This window comes from Myxine glutinosa, chromosome 4, assembly GCF_964187855.1.
Source record: "Myxine glutinosa chromosome 4, kmMyxGlut1.1, whole genome shotgun sequence".
NCBI lineage: Eukaryota > Metazoa > Chordata > Myxini > Myxiniformes > Myxinidae > Myxine > Myxine glutinosa.
In genome coordinates this window covers 41,206,333-41,222,252 of record NC_136264.1, presented here as the reverse complement: position 1 = coordinate 41,222,252, position 15,920 = coordinate 41,206,333, and the positions used below count along the sequence as shown (strand labels likewise).

The 15,920-nt window shown below is 47.4% G+C and overlaps 1 protein-coding gene across 7 annotated transcripts in view; it reads left to right on the top strand.

Annotated features, from left to right (window-relative positions):
- Positions 1-15,920, top strand: part of LOC137424604 (calmodulin-binding transcription activator 2) — an 884,665-nt gene that overhangs the window by 696,039 nt on the left and 172,706 nt on the right. For all 7 annotated transcript variants that reach the window (XM_078775656.1, XM_078775657.1, XM_078775655.1 and 4 more), the window contains one exon: positions 15,049-15,202. In XM_078775656.1, the coding sequence (XP_078631782.1) occupies positions 15,049-15,202 (154 nt within the window). The remainder of the gene's footprint in view (positions 1-15,048; positions 15,203-15,920) is intronic.

The following is a 15,920-nucleotide window of genomic DNA, read 5'->3' as shown; positions in this document are numbered from 1 at the left end:
TCGCATGAATATAGCCATCGGATGATTATCGCATGAATATAGCCATCGGATGATTATCACATGAATATAGCCATCGGATGATTATCACATTAATATAGCCATCGGATGATTATCACATTAATGTAGCCATCGGATGATTATCACATTAATATAGCCATCGGATGATTATCACATTAATATAGCGATCGGATGATTATCACATTAATATAGCCATCGGATGATTATCACATTAATGTAGCCATCGGATGATTATATCATATTAATATAGCCATCGGATGATTATCACATGAATATAGCCATCGGATGATTATCACATGGATATAGCCATCGGATGATTATCGCATGAATATAGCCATCGGATGATTATCACATGGATATAGCCATCGGATGATTATCGCATGAATATAGCCATCGGATGATTATCGCATGAATATAGCCATCGGATGATTATCACATTAATATAGCCATCGGATGATTTATCGCATGAATATAGCCATCGGATGATTATCGCATGAATATAGCCATCGGATGATTATCACATGAATATAGCCATCGGATGATTATCACATTAATATAGCCATCGGATGATTATCGCATGAATATAGCCATCGGATGATTATCACATGAATATAGCCATCGGATGATTATCACATTAATATAGCCATCGGATGATTATCACATTAATATAGCCAGGGGGGAGGGGGAGGGGGAAAAGGGGAGGGGGGAGGAGGGGGGAGGGGAGGGGAGAAGGGGAGGGGGGGAGGGGGAGGGGGGAGTCAAGTCGGAAGTCATTGTCGTCAATTGAATGTCGCATTTATTTTTTATTCCCTGTCAAATGGCATTGGTCCCGCATTCTGAACCCGGAAGTCGGAAGTCATTGTCGTCAAATAAATGTTTCACTCTCTGTCACATGCCGTTGGTCCCATGTCAATCGGATGAAGTTGAAAAATAAACGTTATGAAGTTTCTCTGGGACGTATTGATTCCGAATATGAAGTTGAAAAATTAACGTTCCGAAATACGCTGATGACGTCATAATTTTAAAACGCGAAGTTTTTTTCTAAATTTTAAGGTGTGCTGTTGTTGCTCTGAGACGTACTGATTCCGAATATGCCTTTGGTTTTGCTCTGCGATGAGTAGTTCTCGAGTTATAAGAGGACAAACAAACAAACATACTCTACTGCTTTATATAAATATAGACGAGCAGAAGTACCCGGCATTGCCAGGCGGGGGAAGGGAAGGGAGGGGAGGGGGAAGGGGAGGGGAGGGGAATGGGGGGGAGGGGAGGAGAGGGTGTGGAGGGGAGAAGAGGGGGGGAGGGGAGAAGAGGGGGGGAGGGGAGAAGAGGGGGGGAGGGGAGAAGAGGGGGGGGAGGGGAGAAGAGGGGGGGGGGGAGGGGGAGGGGGGGATGGGGAGGGGGGGAGGGGAGAAGAGGGGGGGATGGGGAGGGGGAGGGGGAGAGATGGGAGGGGGAGGGATGGGAGGGGCAAGGGGGGAGTGGAGGGGGAGGGGCAAGGGGGGAGTGGAGGGGGAGGGGTGAGGGGGGGTGGAGGGAGAGAGGGGAGGGGAGGGGGAGGGAGGGGGGAAGGGGGGGAGGGGGAAGGGGAGGGGGGAGTCAAGTCGGAAGTCATTGTCGTCAATTGAATGTCGCATTTATTTTTTATTCCCTGTCAAATGGCATTGGTCCCGCATTCCGAACCCGGAAGTCGGACGTCATTGTCGTCAAATAAATGTTTCACTCTCTGTCACATGCCGTTGGTCCCATGTCAATCGGATGAATTTGAAAAATTGACATTACGAAGTTTCTCTGGGACGTACTGATTCCGAATATGAAGTTGAAAAATTAACGTTCCGAAATACGCTGATGATGTCATAATTTTAAAACGCGAAGTTTTTTTAATTTTAAGGTGTGCTGTAGTTGCTCTGAGACGTATTGATTCCGAATATGCCTTTGGTTTTGCTCTGCGATGAGTAGTTCTCGAGTTATAAGAGGACAAACAAACAAACAAACATACTTTACTGCTTTATATAAATAGACGATTAATATAGCCATCGGATGATTATATCATATTAATATAGCCATCGGATGATTATCACATTCATATAGCCATCAGATGATTATCATATTAATATCGCCATCGGATGATGATCACATGAATATAGCCATCGGATGATTATCACATAGCCATTGGATGATTATCACATTAATATAGCCATCGGATGATTATATCATATTAATATAGCCATCGGATGATTATATCATATTAATATAGCCATCGGATGATTATATCATATTAATATAGCCATTGGATGATTATATCATATTAATATAGCCATCGGATGATTATATCATATTAATATAGCCATCGGATGATTATATCATAATAATATAGCCACCGGATGATGATCACATGAATATAGCCATCGGATGATTATCATATTAATATAGCCATCGGATGATTATCACATTAATATGGCCATCAGATGATTATCACATTAATATAGCCATCGGATGATTATCACATTAATATAGCCATCGGATGATTATATCATATTAATATAGCCATCGGATGATTATATCATATTAATATAGCGATCGGATGATTATCACAATATAGCCATCGGATGATTATCACATTAATATAGCGATCGGATGATTATCACATTAATATAGCCATCGGATGATTATATCATATTAATATAGCCATCGGATGATTATATCATATTAATATAGCGATCGGATGATTATCACATTAATATAGCGATCGGATGATTATCACATTAATATAGCGATCGGATGATTATCACATTAATATAGCGATCGGATGATTATCACATTAATATAGCCATCGGATGATTATCACATTAATATAGCCATCGGATGATTATCACATGAATATAGCCATCTGATGATTATATCATATTAATATAGCCATCGGATGATTATATCATATTAATATAGCCATCGGATGATTATATCATATTAATATAGCGATCGGATGATTATCACATTAATATAGCCATCGGATGATTATCACATTAATATAGCCATCGGATGATTATCACATGAATATAGCCATCTGATGATTATCACATGAATATAGCCATCGGATGATTATATCATATTAATATAGCCATCAGATGATTATATCATATTGATATAGCCATCGGATGAGCAGAGCTGTGGAATAACAAACTTGCGGATGACTTTGAGGCATCACATGGATGCACACATTGGGTGCAAGGTGGGATGATTTAGCACACCAGGAAGGCATTATACAATCGGGTCGTGTGCACAACAGGTTACATTTAATGGTGATAGTGTCGTGCTGAAATGTCACATTGGCATCAAGGTTGTGATGTCATTAAAGCCACCGAAGAGATAAGATAGGTCCTATTACAGGCGGTGTAATTGGCTGCGTGATAATACACGCACACTGTGGTCCATAATATTTCGACTCCTGTTATAATTGAAATTATTATACGGTTTGGGTGTCAAGTCACGATTGCATTTCGCAGTTGCGTTTTTATTGCTGATATCTTTGTTGGACCTCCCTGGAGTTGCTACAGATATCTGCTTCATGATTTGGTGCCACCATTCTTTTGCTTGTTACATTTCATTTGACACTGCCAGGTTCTCCATTCGGTCAGATCTCAGTTTTGGGTAATTCTTTGGAATGTTTTCCCTCCCAGCAAGTCCCTTGGGGCACCCTTGATGGACACATCGGTAATTACATTCACTGCACTGAGGAATGACTTGGTCGCACAGCGACTTTCTATCATTCCCCTTGTGAAGTCACTGAATTGCTGCTTTCTTTGCTTTCCATTGTATTACTCTTCTCTTTCTTTGTCCCACCCACCTTTCCGTTCCACCCGTGTCTCATAGAGAAGAGACCCCTGTGTGACCACATATTTACACATGACATTTCACTTTCATGTTATCCATACTGAATACTATAAGCACGTGATGTTATCTGTGTTTTCTCTGATATTTCTGACAATGGATCTTTTTTGGTCAATGGAATGAGAAATTACATTGTCCATTTGCCTGGCTGTTTAATGTTGTGATATTTACCTTTTTGCTTTGTTTACACTTTACAGTCTGGAAACAGAAAAATCCTTGATTATCTTCTGAGTACTTCAGGTGTAATTGTGACCAGGCAGCGGCTGTTGGGTTCACACCTGACAATTGTAACATCATCAGAATGTTTCTTAGAACATGCAAGCTTAGAACATGCAAGCCTTAGAACATGCAAGCTTTATAACATGCAAGCGGTAGAACATGTAAGCTTTGGAACATGCAAGCTTAGAACATGCAAGCTTAGAACATGCAAGCCTTAGAACATGCCAGCTTTATAACATGCAAACTTTGGAACATGTAAGCTTTAGAACATGCAAGCTTAGAACATGCAAGCTTAGAACATGCAAGCTTTAGAACATGCAAGTTTATAACATGCAAGCTTAGAACATGCGAGCTTTATAACATGCAAACTTTGGAACATGTAAGCTTCAGAACATGCAAGCTTATAACATGCAAGCTTAGAACATGCAAGCTTTAGAACATGCAAGCTTTAGAACATGCAATCTTTAGAACATGCAAGCTTAGAACATGCAAGCTTAGAACATGCAAGCTTAGAACATGCAAGGTTTAGAACATGCAAGCGTTAGAACATGCAATCTTAGAACATGCAAGCTTAGAACATGCAAGCTTAGAACATGTAAGCTTAGAACATGCATGGTTTAGAACATGCAAGCTTAGAACATGCAAGCTTAGAACATGCAAGCTTTAGAACATGCAAGCTTAGAACATGCAAGCTTTAGAACATGCAAGCTTAGAACATGCAAGCTTAGAACTTGCAAGCTTTCTAACATGCAAGCTTAGAACATGCAAGCTTAGAACATGCAAGCTTAGAACATGCAAGCTTAGAACATGCAAGCTTTAGAACATGCAAGCTTTAAAACATGTAAGCTTTAGAACAAGCTTAGAACATGCAAGCTTAGAACATGCAAGGTTTAGAACATGCAAGCTTAGAACATGCAAGGTTTAGAACATGCAAGGTTTAGGACATGCAAGCTTTAGAACATGCAAGGTTTAGAACATGCAATTGTTAGAACATGCAAGCTTAGAACATGTAAGGTTTAGAACATGCACGGTTTAGAACATGCAAGGTTTAGAACATGCAAGCGTTAGAACATGCAAGCTTTAGAACATGTAAGCTTAGAACATGCAAGCTTAGAACATGCAAGCTTAGAACATGCAAGCTTAGAAGATGCAAGCTTTAGAACATGCAATCTTAGAACATGCAAGCTTAGAACATGTAAGGTTTAGAACATGCAAGCTTAGAACATGCAAGCTTAGAACATGCAAGCTTAGAACATGCAAGCTTTAGAACATGCAAGCTTTAAAACATGTAAGCTTTAGAACAAGCTTAGAACATGCAAGCTTAGAACATGCAAGGTTTAGAACATGCAAGCTTAGAACATGCAAGCTTAGAACATGCAAGGTTTAGAACATGCAAGCGTTAGAACATGCAAGCTTTAGAACATGTAAGCTTAGAACATGCAAGCTTAGAACATGCAAGCTTTCGAACATGCAAACTTTAGAACATGCAAGCTTAGCTTTTCAAAAATCCAAGTTTTATTTTTAAGATACCAAGTCCGAGCGAGCTCGAACTCGATGATTAATTTCCTGAAAGGCATTGTCAAATCATGAGAACCATTTATGGAAACTGTACTCATTATGTTCTTTGCAATGGCAAAAAATACATACAAATAGCAACACATTGCTGGGTCTTCGTCATCATGCTGGAGACCCAAGAGGCAGCATACTTTAATGAACTGGAGAAGTGAAATTTTCACTCCACATCAATTTTCGCTGCAACAGAGAAGTGCGAATCTAACAACGTGCGAATATATTTGCCTTTTAAATAGAGAGACTGCAATAGCAGAGCCATAGAGCCATACGCATACAGGTACAGCCAGGGCCGCCGAGATGGAGGGAGGAGGACGGTGGGTTAAGGGGGGGTTGGTGGGAGTGACCACCCCGGGGCCCGGACCTAATAGGGGCCCGTAATTATTCTTTCATTTTTTTGTTTCATTATGGGAGTCAGTGGCGTCGTGATGGTTTGTTTCGCCCCCTGCAGGTCGAAAATTTCGCCCCCTGCAGGCACTGACAGTCATAAATTCCTATTGAGGGGCCATATGAAAGAGCACTAAGCTTCCCCAGCGGGCTCAGCAGCAGAGCTCTGGAACCTGTTCAAAATGAGAATAGATTTAGATTTGATCTCCTGAGATGATTAGGCTTATTAACTACAAATAATCCGGAAGAATTCCTGTGTTTCTAAACACGCGCCACGTTAAGGTGTACAGAGCAGTTTAATAGGTTCTTTCATGGCATGGTATTCCTATTACAAAATAAATAACAAAAACAATGATAACACTGTAACAAATCATTTATTAATACTAATAATATTAACAACAATAATAATATTAGTACCATTTGCCAATAATAAAACTAATGTGTAATCCCCGCCCTGGTCCAAGCAGACCTGGGCTTTGTGAAAGGTAAACTAATGCTGAAGCTTAGAGAAGGCAGGTATGCTACAAGGTAGTTAACAAAAACTACATCAAACACACATGCAGCAAGGTGTGGTATTTCTATGCAGCAAGGTGTGGTATTTCTATGCAGCAAGGTGTGGTATTTCTATGCAGCAAGGTGTGGTATTTCTATGCAGCAAGGTGTGGTATTTCTATGCAGCAAGGTGTGGTATTTCTATGCAGCAAGGTGTGGTATTTCTATGCAGCATGGTGTGGTATTTCTATGCAGCAAGGTGTGGTATTTCTATGCAGCATGGTGTGGTATTTCTATGCAGCAAGGTGTGGTATTTCTATGCAGCAAGGTGTGGTATTTCTATGCAGCAAGGTGTGGTATTTCTATGCAGCAAGGTGTGGTATTTCTATGCAGCAAGGTGTGGTATTTCTATGCAGCAAGGTGTGGTATTTCTATGCAGCATGGTGTGGTATTTCTATGCAGCAAGGTGTGGTATTTCTGTGCAGCAAGGTGTGGTATTTCTATGCAGCAAGATGTGCTATTTCTATGCAGGAAGGTGTGGTATTTCTATGCAGCAAGGTGTGGTATTTCTATGCAGCAAGGTGTGGTATTTCTATGCAGCAAGGTGTGGTATTTCTATGCAGCAAGGTGTGGTATTTCTATGCAGCAAGGTGTGGTATTTCTATGCAGCAAGGTGTGGTATTTCTATGGCCAAGAGACTGGAGCTGATGAGACAGAGCAGCAGAGGAAGACAAGGAGGTTAAATAACTCACTTGACATGTGATCCTGGCCTCGCTGATTGGGACATAACACCGTGAGATATGTAGATTTGATCGACATAATTACATAAGAAACGTCCAACAGTTACACCCCTCCGTCCCTTGGGCCAATGGGCGATCTCCATGTTACCGAGTGCATATTAAACCTCATTATACAAGATAAGAGAGCCCGATCAGCAGGCAGCCCGATAATTACTAACACCGGAACACGGATTTATTTACTGTGAGAGATGTCCGTGAAGTTAGGACCCTTTACCCCCTTACCCATTACCCGATTCAAAGTTAGGGTTGTACCATTACAAAAATAGGGGGTGTTGTGGATTTATTTGTACAAAAGGCGGATGTGAATGCGTAAATAGGGTAAATTATGGACTATGGTAATCCGATAATGGTTCGAAACCATTACCCGATTCAAACCTTTACCCGATTCAAACCTTTACCTGATTCAAACCTTTACCTGATTCAAACCTTTACCCGATTCAAACCTTTACCCGATTCAAATCTTTACCCTATTCAAACCTTTACTCTATTCAAACCTTTACCCTGTTCAAAGCTTTATCGGATTCATACCATTACTGCATTCGAACGATTAACCGATTTACTCCATTACTGGATTTGAACCATTTGTAGGAATGTAAGGGTTGCGGACAACGAGAAGGCGAGACACTTCTTAGCTTGTTCAAAGCTCCTTTATTCCAACAGAACTGAATCACGACCGGAACTCATGCATCTTTTATAACACGCAAAACCCTCTTAAGGGGGCGTGGCTCCAACCACGGAGCACACGCCACGCCCATACCATCAATAGCCCCACTGGTCCCGTGCCTGTGGATTATGTCCCAATGGGGTAACCCCTACATGCGCCCCCCCAGAATTCACTCGCACGGGCAATGTCAGTTTTCGCGGGGCCTTAACCACCTGGCCGAAACAACTGAGGACCAGAGCAGGGACTGTTAGCGGCTTGGCTGTAGACGGGCCAACCGGGGGCTTACCCGACGGAGGACCGCCCTGCCGTGGGGGTTGAGCCAACCGAGGGGGCTGGTCTAGGGCCAAGTGAGCCGGCTTGAGGCGGTCCACCGAAAGGTAGTCCGGTTTGCCACCAATGTCGACCACGAAGGACTTGTCCCCGGCTTCCAGAACGCGGAAAGGCCCCTCGTAAGGCGGCCGAAGCGGCCCCCGGTGTGTGTCCTGGCAAACAAAGACGTACTCCGCTGTACGTAGATCCGGCGGGATGTGGGCCCGAGGCAAACCATGTTGAGATGTGGGCACTGGTGCAAACATCTGGGCATTCTCCCGGAGAACCGACCGCTGACGGGCAGCGGACCAGGGCTTTTGTGGCGTCAGGCATGAATTCCCCGGGAATCCGCAGCGGCTGGCCATAGACGAGCTCAGCGGATGAGGACTGGAGGTCTTCCTTAGGGGCTGTCCTGAGGCCCAAAATGACCCACGGGAGTCTGTCGGCCCAAGTGTCATCCCGGAGGCTGGCCCTGAGAGCAGCTTTCATAGAGCGATGGAACCTCTCACACAAACCATTAGCCTGGGGCTGATATGCATTGGTGCGATGGAGCTTTACCCCAAGCCCCTGGGCAACAGCACCCCAGAGCTCTGAAGTGAACTGGGGCCCCCTGTCTGAAGAGATGTCCGAGGGAGCGCCAAAACGGGCAACCCAAGTGCCGATGAACGCCCGGGCCACATCGGCGGATGTTGTAGATGTGAGCGGGACGGCCGCTGGCCATCTGGTGGTCCTATCGATCATCGTGAGGAGGTGGGTGAATCCTCGCGAGGGGGGGGAGGGGTCCTACCAGGTCCACGTTAACATGGTCAAAGCGTCGCTCTGGCACTGGGAATGGGGCCTGGGTATGGCGATGCACCTTCGAACGTTGGCACTCAACGCAGGTGTTGGCCCAGTCGCGCACATCCTTCCTGAGCCCGTGCCAAACGAACTTCGCCGCCACTAACTTTTGCGACGCTTTCCTGCCCGGGTGAGAAAGACCGTGGATGGCCTTGAACACCAGCTGTCTCCAGCTGGTGGGTACGACGGGACGAGGCTGTCCCAAAGATACGTCGCACAGTAGCGTGGTGCCTGTGTCCTCGAATGGCACATCAGACAATCGAAACCCCGTGACCGCCGCCCTGCAGGCTTGGACATCCGGGTCGGAGATCTGTTCGGGTGCCATGTGGGCGTAGTCGATGCCAAGGTGAACCGTGCCAGCTATGGACCGGGAGAGACAATCGGCGACCGTATTGTCCTTCCCAGCAACATGTTGGATGTCCGTCGTGAACTCGGAAACGAAGGAGAGCTGGCGTTGTTGACGGGCAGACCACGGCTCCGAGACCTTGGCCATGGCAAAAACCAGGGGCTTGTGGTCCACAAACGCCGTGAACGGGCGGGTTTCCAACAGGTAACGGAAGTGTCGGACAGCTAGGTAGAGGCCTAGGAGCTCACGATCGATGGTGCTGTACTTTCGTTCGTTAGGGCGGAGCTGCCGGCTAAAAAAAGCAAGCGGCTGCCATGCCCCGTTGACCCACTGCTCGTGCACGGCACCAACCGCGTAGTCCGAAGCGTCCATGGTGAAAGCAATCGGTGCATCGGGCGACAGATGTGCCAGCGTGGTTGCGCTGGCGAGGGCCAGTTTAGCGTCCATGAAAGCCTTGGCCATCTCCTCGGTCCAGTCAATGGCGCATTTGGTAGGCTTGCCCTTGAGGGCCTCATAAAGGGACCGCATCAGCTGGGCCGCCCGGGGCACGAAATGATGGTAAAAGTTCACCATGCCCAAAAACTCCTGCAAGGCCTTGACGGTGAGGGGGCACGGAAAACCCTTCACAGCCTCCACTTTAGACGGCAGTGGGACGGCCCCCTCCCTCGTGATGCGGTGGCCGAGAAAGTCAATTGAGGACACCCCGAACAAGCACTTGGCCAGGTTAATGATCAGGCTGTGCTGACCTAGGCGTTCAAAGAGCGCTCGGAGGTGAAGCATGTGCTCCATCCTGGAAGCGCTGGTGATGAGTATGTCGTCCAGGTAGACGAACAGAAATGGCAAATTCCGCAACACGCTGTCCATCAGGCGCTGGAAAGCCTGGGCCGCGTTCTTGAGCCCAAAAGGCATACGGAGGAATTCGAAAAGCCCGAACGGTGTAATAACCGCGGTCTTAGGAATGTCCTGCGGCCGGACGGGGACCTGATGGTAACCACGAACGAGGTCCACCTTAGCAAAAAAAAACTTTACCGGCCAAGCGGGCAGAAAAATCCTGGATGTGTGGGATTGGGTAGCAGTCGGGGGTAGTGGCGTCGTTAAGGTGGCGATAATCCCCGCACGGGCGCCAACCGCCACCCGGCTTCGGCGCAATGTGGAGAGGCGAGGCCCACTGGCTGTCGGAACGTCGCACGATGCCAAGACGCTCCAACGTGTCGAACTCCGCCTTTGCGATAGCGAGTTTCGCCAGGTCGAGGCGTCGAGCCCGGGCGTAGACAGGCGGGCTGGTGGTCGGAATGTGATGCTCCACACCGTGCTTGACGGCAACGGCCTAAAAGGTGGGCCGTGTAAGGGCCGGGAACTCGGTGAGGAGGCGGGCGAACTCATCAGAGGTCGAGAGCGTGCACACAAGTCTCGTTGAGGCGGACCCGCTCGGCGAGCATGGAAGAGAACTGAATGTCTCTGCATTAATGAGCGGCCGATTTTTCACATCCACCAGTAGGCCGTTGGCGCAGAGGAAATCAGCACCCAGCAAGGGGGTGGACACCGTTGCCGTGACAAAATCCCATGTAAACCGCTGCCTGCCAAAGCACAGTGCCACGGTCCGTTTGCCAAAGGTCTGAATAGCACTGCCTTGGCGGCTTCCAGGGCGGGGCCGTGACTCCCGGCCGCCCGGTCTGATGCCGACGCAGGTAGAACGCTCACCTGAGCACCTGTGTCGCAGAGGAAACGACGTCCGGAGTCGGTGTCCGAAATGAACAGCAAACTGCCCGAACGGCCGACTCTCATGGCAGTTAACGAGCGCCGGCCATCCCGTTTCCCGACTCGCTGAAGCTGCAGGGTGGCCGGCATGCCTTGGCATTGGGCCCAAACTTTCCTTGGAAACGGCACAAGCCTGGGGCCTTCCGCCGCTGGGCCGTAATGGCGGCCGCCACGGTGTCCGCCTGTGGCGCAGGCTCGACGGGGCTGGGGTCCAATGCAGCCGCACTACATTGCTGTCTGGTGGAGAAAAACATGTCTGCTTCCCTGGCCAGGGCGTGGAAATCCTTAACGGGCGAGTTGGCCAAGGCTGACCATATCTGTCCTGGCAGCTGCTGCAGGAACAGCTTCCTGAAGAGGAAACATGGCCGGTGGCTGCCCAGGAGAGACAACATGTGGTCCATCAGCTCTGACGGCTTTGAGTCGCCCAGCCCAGGTAGAGAAAGAAGCTGGCGGGCGCGCTCGGCCTAAGTGAGCTCGAAGGTTTCGAGCAGCAGCGCTTTTATCGTCTCGTACTTGCCGCCCTCCGGAGGATCCTGGAGAAGGCTCACCACCCTGGTCGCAGTGGAGCCGCTGAGCGCAGACACGACATAATAATACTTCGTGTCGTCGGCAGAAATGCTCCAAATGGCGAACTGGGCCTCAGCTTGTGTGAACCAAACGGCAGCTTGTCGTTCCCAAAACTCCGGCCGCTTAATCGAAACTGCGCTTGTCCCAATGTTCGTTTGAAGCCCCCGAAAACGTTCGGGAGCAGCCGGGGTCACCAATGTAGGAGTTGCAGACAAAGAGAAGGCGAGACACTTCTTAGCTTGTTCAAAGCTCCTTTATTCCAACAGAACTGAATCACGACCGGAACTCATGCATCTTTTATAACACGCAAAACCCTCTTAAGGGGGCGTGGCTCCAACCACCGAGCACACGCCACGCCCATACCATCAATAGCCCCACTGGTCCCGTGCCTTTGGATTATGTCCCAATGGGGTAACCCCAACACATTGCCCTATTCACGTCTTACATTGTTTCTCAGGCCTTTATAGGATTGTAACCGTTATCGGATTACCATAGTCCATAATTTACTCTATTTGCGCATTCACATCCGCCTTTTGTACAAAGCAATCCACTACACCCCCCATTTTTGTAATGGTACAACCCTAACTTTGAATCGGGTAAAGGGTAAAGGGTAAAGGGTGCTAACTTCATGGACATCTGTGCAGGTGATAGAAATAGGAATTAGGAAAAAAGTGAATTCGGATGGAAAGGAGTTTGTAAACATCGACATGACACATTTACACGTAGCACGGAGTTTAAACTGTAAAACGTGGTTCTGAAAATTGCTTTTCGTGATCTCACGAGTTCGTTGTTTTATAATTGTTTATTTACCATATAACCAAATGGAGCATGAAAACGTTTTTTTGAGGATGTCATTTGGCGCCTCATCCACTGCGCGCCTGGTGCGGTCGCCTCCCCCCATCACTAGCCACTGATGGGAGTATCGTTATAAATATAATTACATTGCCATGGGGACTATTATGCTATTGCCACCCTCTCACGTATAATAAACGACTGTGGGAAGAAGTTATATAATGATATATAATCGTGGTATTGACGTAATGACGTAAATGAACACATGAGTGTTGGCCAAACCCCATCCGAATGACAAGGTTTATAAACTAATCCGCATCTATACTATAAAAGCCGTGTGTGTGTGTGTGTGTGTGTGTGTGTGTGTGTGTGTGTGTGTGTGTGTGTGTGTGTGTGTGTTTGTGTGTGTTTGTGTGTTTTTTGTGTGTTTTGTGTGTGTGTAGGGTCTTTTGGGTCCTCTGGGTCTTTAAGGGTCTTTTGGGGTCTTGGTGGTCTTAAGGGTCTTGGGAGACGTAAAGGTTTTTCAAAGGTCTAAACGGTTTCAGCAGTCTAAAGGGTCGAAAGATATATTCCACCAGTATGTATTTAATAGACTATGTAATTAATAGGCAGGATGTTTTTTGCCTTTCAAACAGTACATAATTAATAGACATATAATCACACGGCTTCACAGATGAACTGTGTTTTTTGGTTTTGTATACAGTATACTGTAGTGGTTACCTTATTCACATGTCGCGGTTACCTTATTCACTTGTCGCGGTTAACTTATCCGCATGTGACGGTTACCATTACGATGGGTTTGGTCTAACCCACGCACACGGGCTTTTGGTTGTATCGTCGTGACGCACGCGCGGCTGTTGGAGCCACGCCCTCCGAAGAGGGTTCTTGGTTTTATATAAGCCGTTACGACTTCCGTTCGCGAAGAGTTGCTGGAGATTTCTGTACAATAAACAACCTTTTGTACCCAACGAAATGGCCTCTTCTTATCGTCTTCGGCAACCGCTAAACTGGTGACCCCGTTGCCCCCGAACGTATTCGGGGGCCAAATGAACACGGCAGGATTGCGACCGCAATTTCTTCCACAAGACCTAAACTCGAACTGCCGGAGTTTTAGCAACGACGAGCGGCCATGTGGTTCGCGCATCGCGCTCGGTTCCTCCTCTACAACTAGAGGGGCGAAACAGCTCCGGGACCCTCCGAAGGAACGCTGTTACGGGGCGTTGGCGGCAAGGCTACTTCGTCGCCTTCGCGCACACAGGCCGAGTACTGCTGCTCGTCGCCTCCGCGCACACAGGCCGGGCACGGCTACTTCGTCGCCTTCGCGCACACAGGCCGAGCACCGCTGCTCGTCGCCTCTGCGCACGCAGGCCGAGTACTGCTGCTCGTCGCCTTTGCGCACACAGGCCGAGTACTGCTACTTCGTCGCCTCCACGCACACAGGCCGAGTACTGCTGCTCGCCACTCCTACTACTGCTCCTACGGCGGATCCCGGGGCTGATGCTCCTGCAACTACAACTGCTACCGCTGCTCATCTCTTGCGCACGCACGGCTGCTTCGTTACCTTCGCGCGCACTGCTGCTCGCCACTCCCGCAATTCCTACTGCTGCAACTACAACGGCTACCGCTGCTCAGCACCCGCGGCCCGGCTCTGTTCCACCCGCGGCCCAGCTCTGTTCCACCCGCGGCCCGGCTCTGTTCCACCCGCGGCCCGGCTCTGTTCCACCCGCGACCCGGCTCTGTTCCACCCGCGGCCCGGCTCTGTTCCACCCGCGGCCCGGCTCTGTTCCACCCGCGGCCCGGCTCTGTTCCACCCGCGAACTACGTACACGCCCGTGGCGTGCCTTCTGGGGGGGCGCATGTAGTGGTTACCTTATTCACATGTCGCGGTTACCTTATTCACTTGTCGCGGTTAACTTATCCGCATGTGACGGTTACCATTACGATGGGTTTGGTCTAACCCACGCACACGGGCTTTTGGTTGTGTCGTCGTGACGCACGCGCGGCTGTTGGAGCCACGCCCTCCGAAGAGGGTTCTTGGTTTTATATAAGCCGTTACGACTTCCGTTCACGAAGAGTTGCTGGAGATTTCTGTACAATAAACAACCTTTTGTACCCAACGAAATGGCCTCTTCTTATCGTCTTCGGCAACCGCTAAAATACATGAATTAGTCTTGATTTCACTACTTTTTGCCAAATACTGTCTCTTGAATGTAATTTTTAATTGGTGAGAGTCGATTTATTTAGTGTGATACAAGTGTCATGTATATTATATGTTCGTATGAATCCAAGTTGATTCTATAATCCATGATGTTACAGTTACCAGTTGTGCTGTCTTGCAACACCTGCTGTAGTTTCCATTCAAGCTGCTCTTATTGCTATTGCCATGCGGTTGTGTGGTGACGCAGAACCCAGACATCGTGCTGGTCCATTACCTGAATGTACCTGCCATCGAGGACTGTGGCAAACCCTGTGGTCCGATCCTCTGCTCCATCAATACAGATCGCAAGGAATGGGCGAAATGGTCACGTGAGGAGCTCGTCGGTCAGCTCAAGCCTATGTGTGAGTGAACATTCAGCATTCACGTGTGCACGTTTTTGCTTTACATTGGTCATTGTTTTGGCCTGTTACATTTTATTATACACATTTACTTTTTGTTATTTCCTGATAAATCAGGATAAAAAGACATGGGATGCTGGAGTAAAGGGGCAAAAAGGAATACAGCCAAAGCACCAGCACCTTGGGTAGAAACAAAATCAGCAGGTTGAGGAAGAAACAGATAATCAACATGTTAAGGTTTGTGATTGTGGCAAAAAAGTGGAAGGTAAAAACCAGGTTTCATCTGGCCGGCAATAGCTCAGGTAGTCAGATTGGTACTTCACCCGCTACCCCTCTGGTGGTTGTTGAGAGGTTGTCTGTGTGCTTGAATGTCCACACCATGACTACTCATGCAAAAGGCAAATCCTCTCCTGTCTCGGTTGATAAATTTGCCCAATAACCCACACAAGTTCGTTTTATTGCAATTTATTTTTACTTGCGTCTGCTGGGATCTCACCATGGATGCAGTGTTTGTCATTCCACTAAATATGTGAAGAAATGACACGAAGAAATGTGAATTGTGTGTAAACTTAATGAAAATGTGAAAGTGTGTAAGTTTGATATAATTCGCATTTCCACCCTTTCCAGCCTTCGTTGCTGCTCTACGTTCATTACCCAAGTCTCGCTCCCATAAATCATAACACTCTCACACATGCAGCATACACCTTTCCCTTCAGCTTCA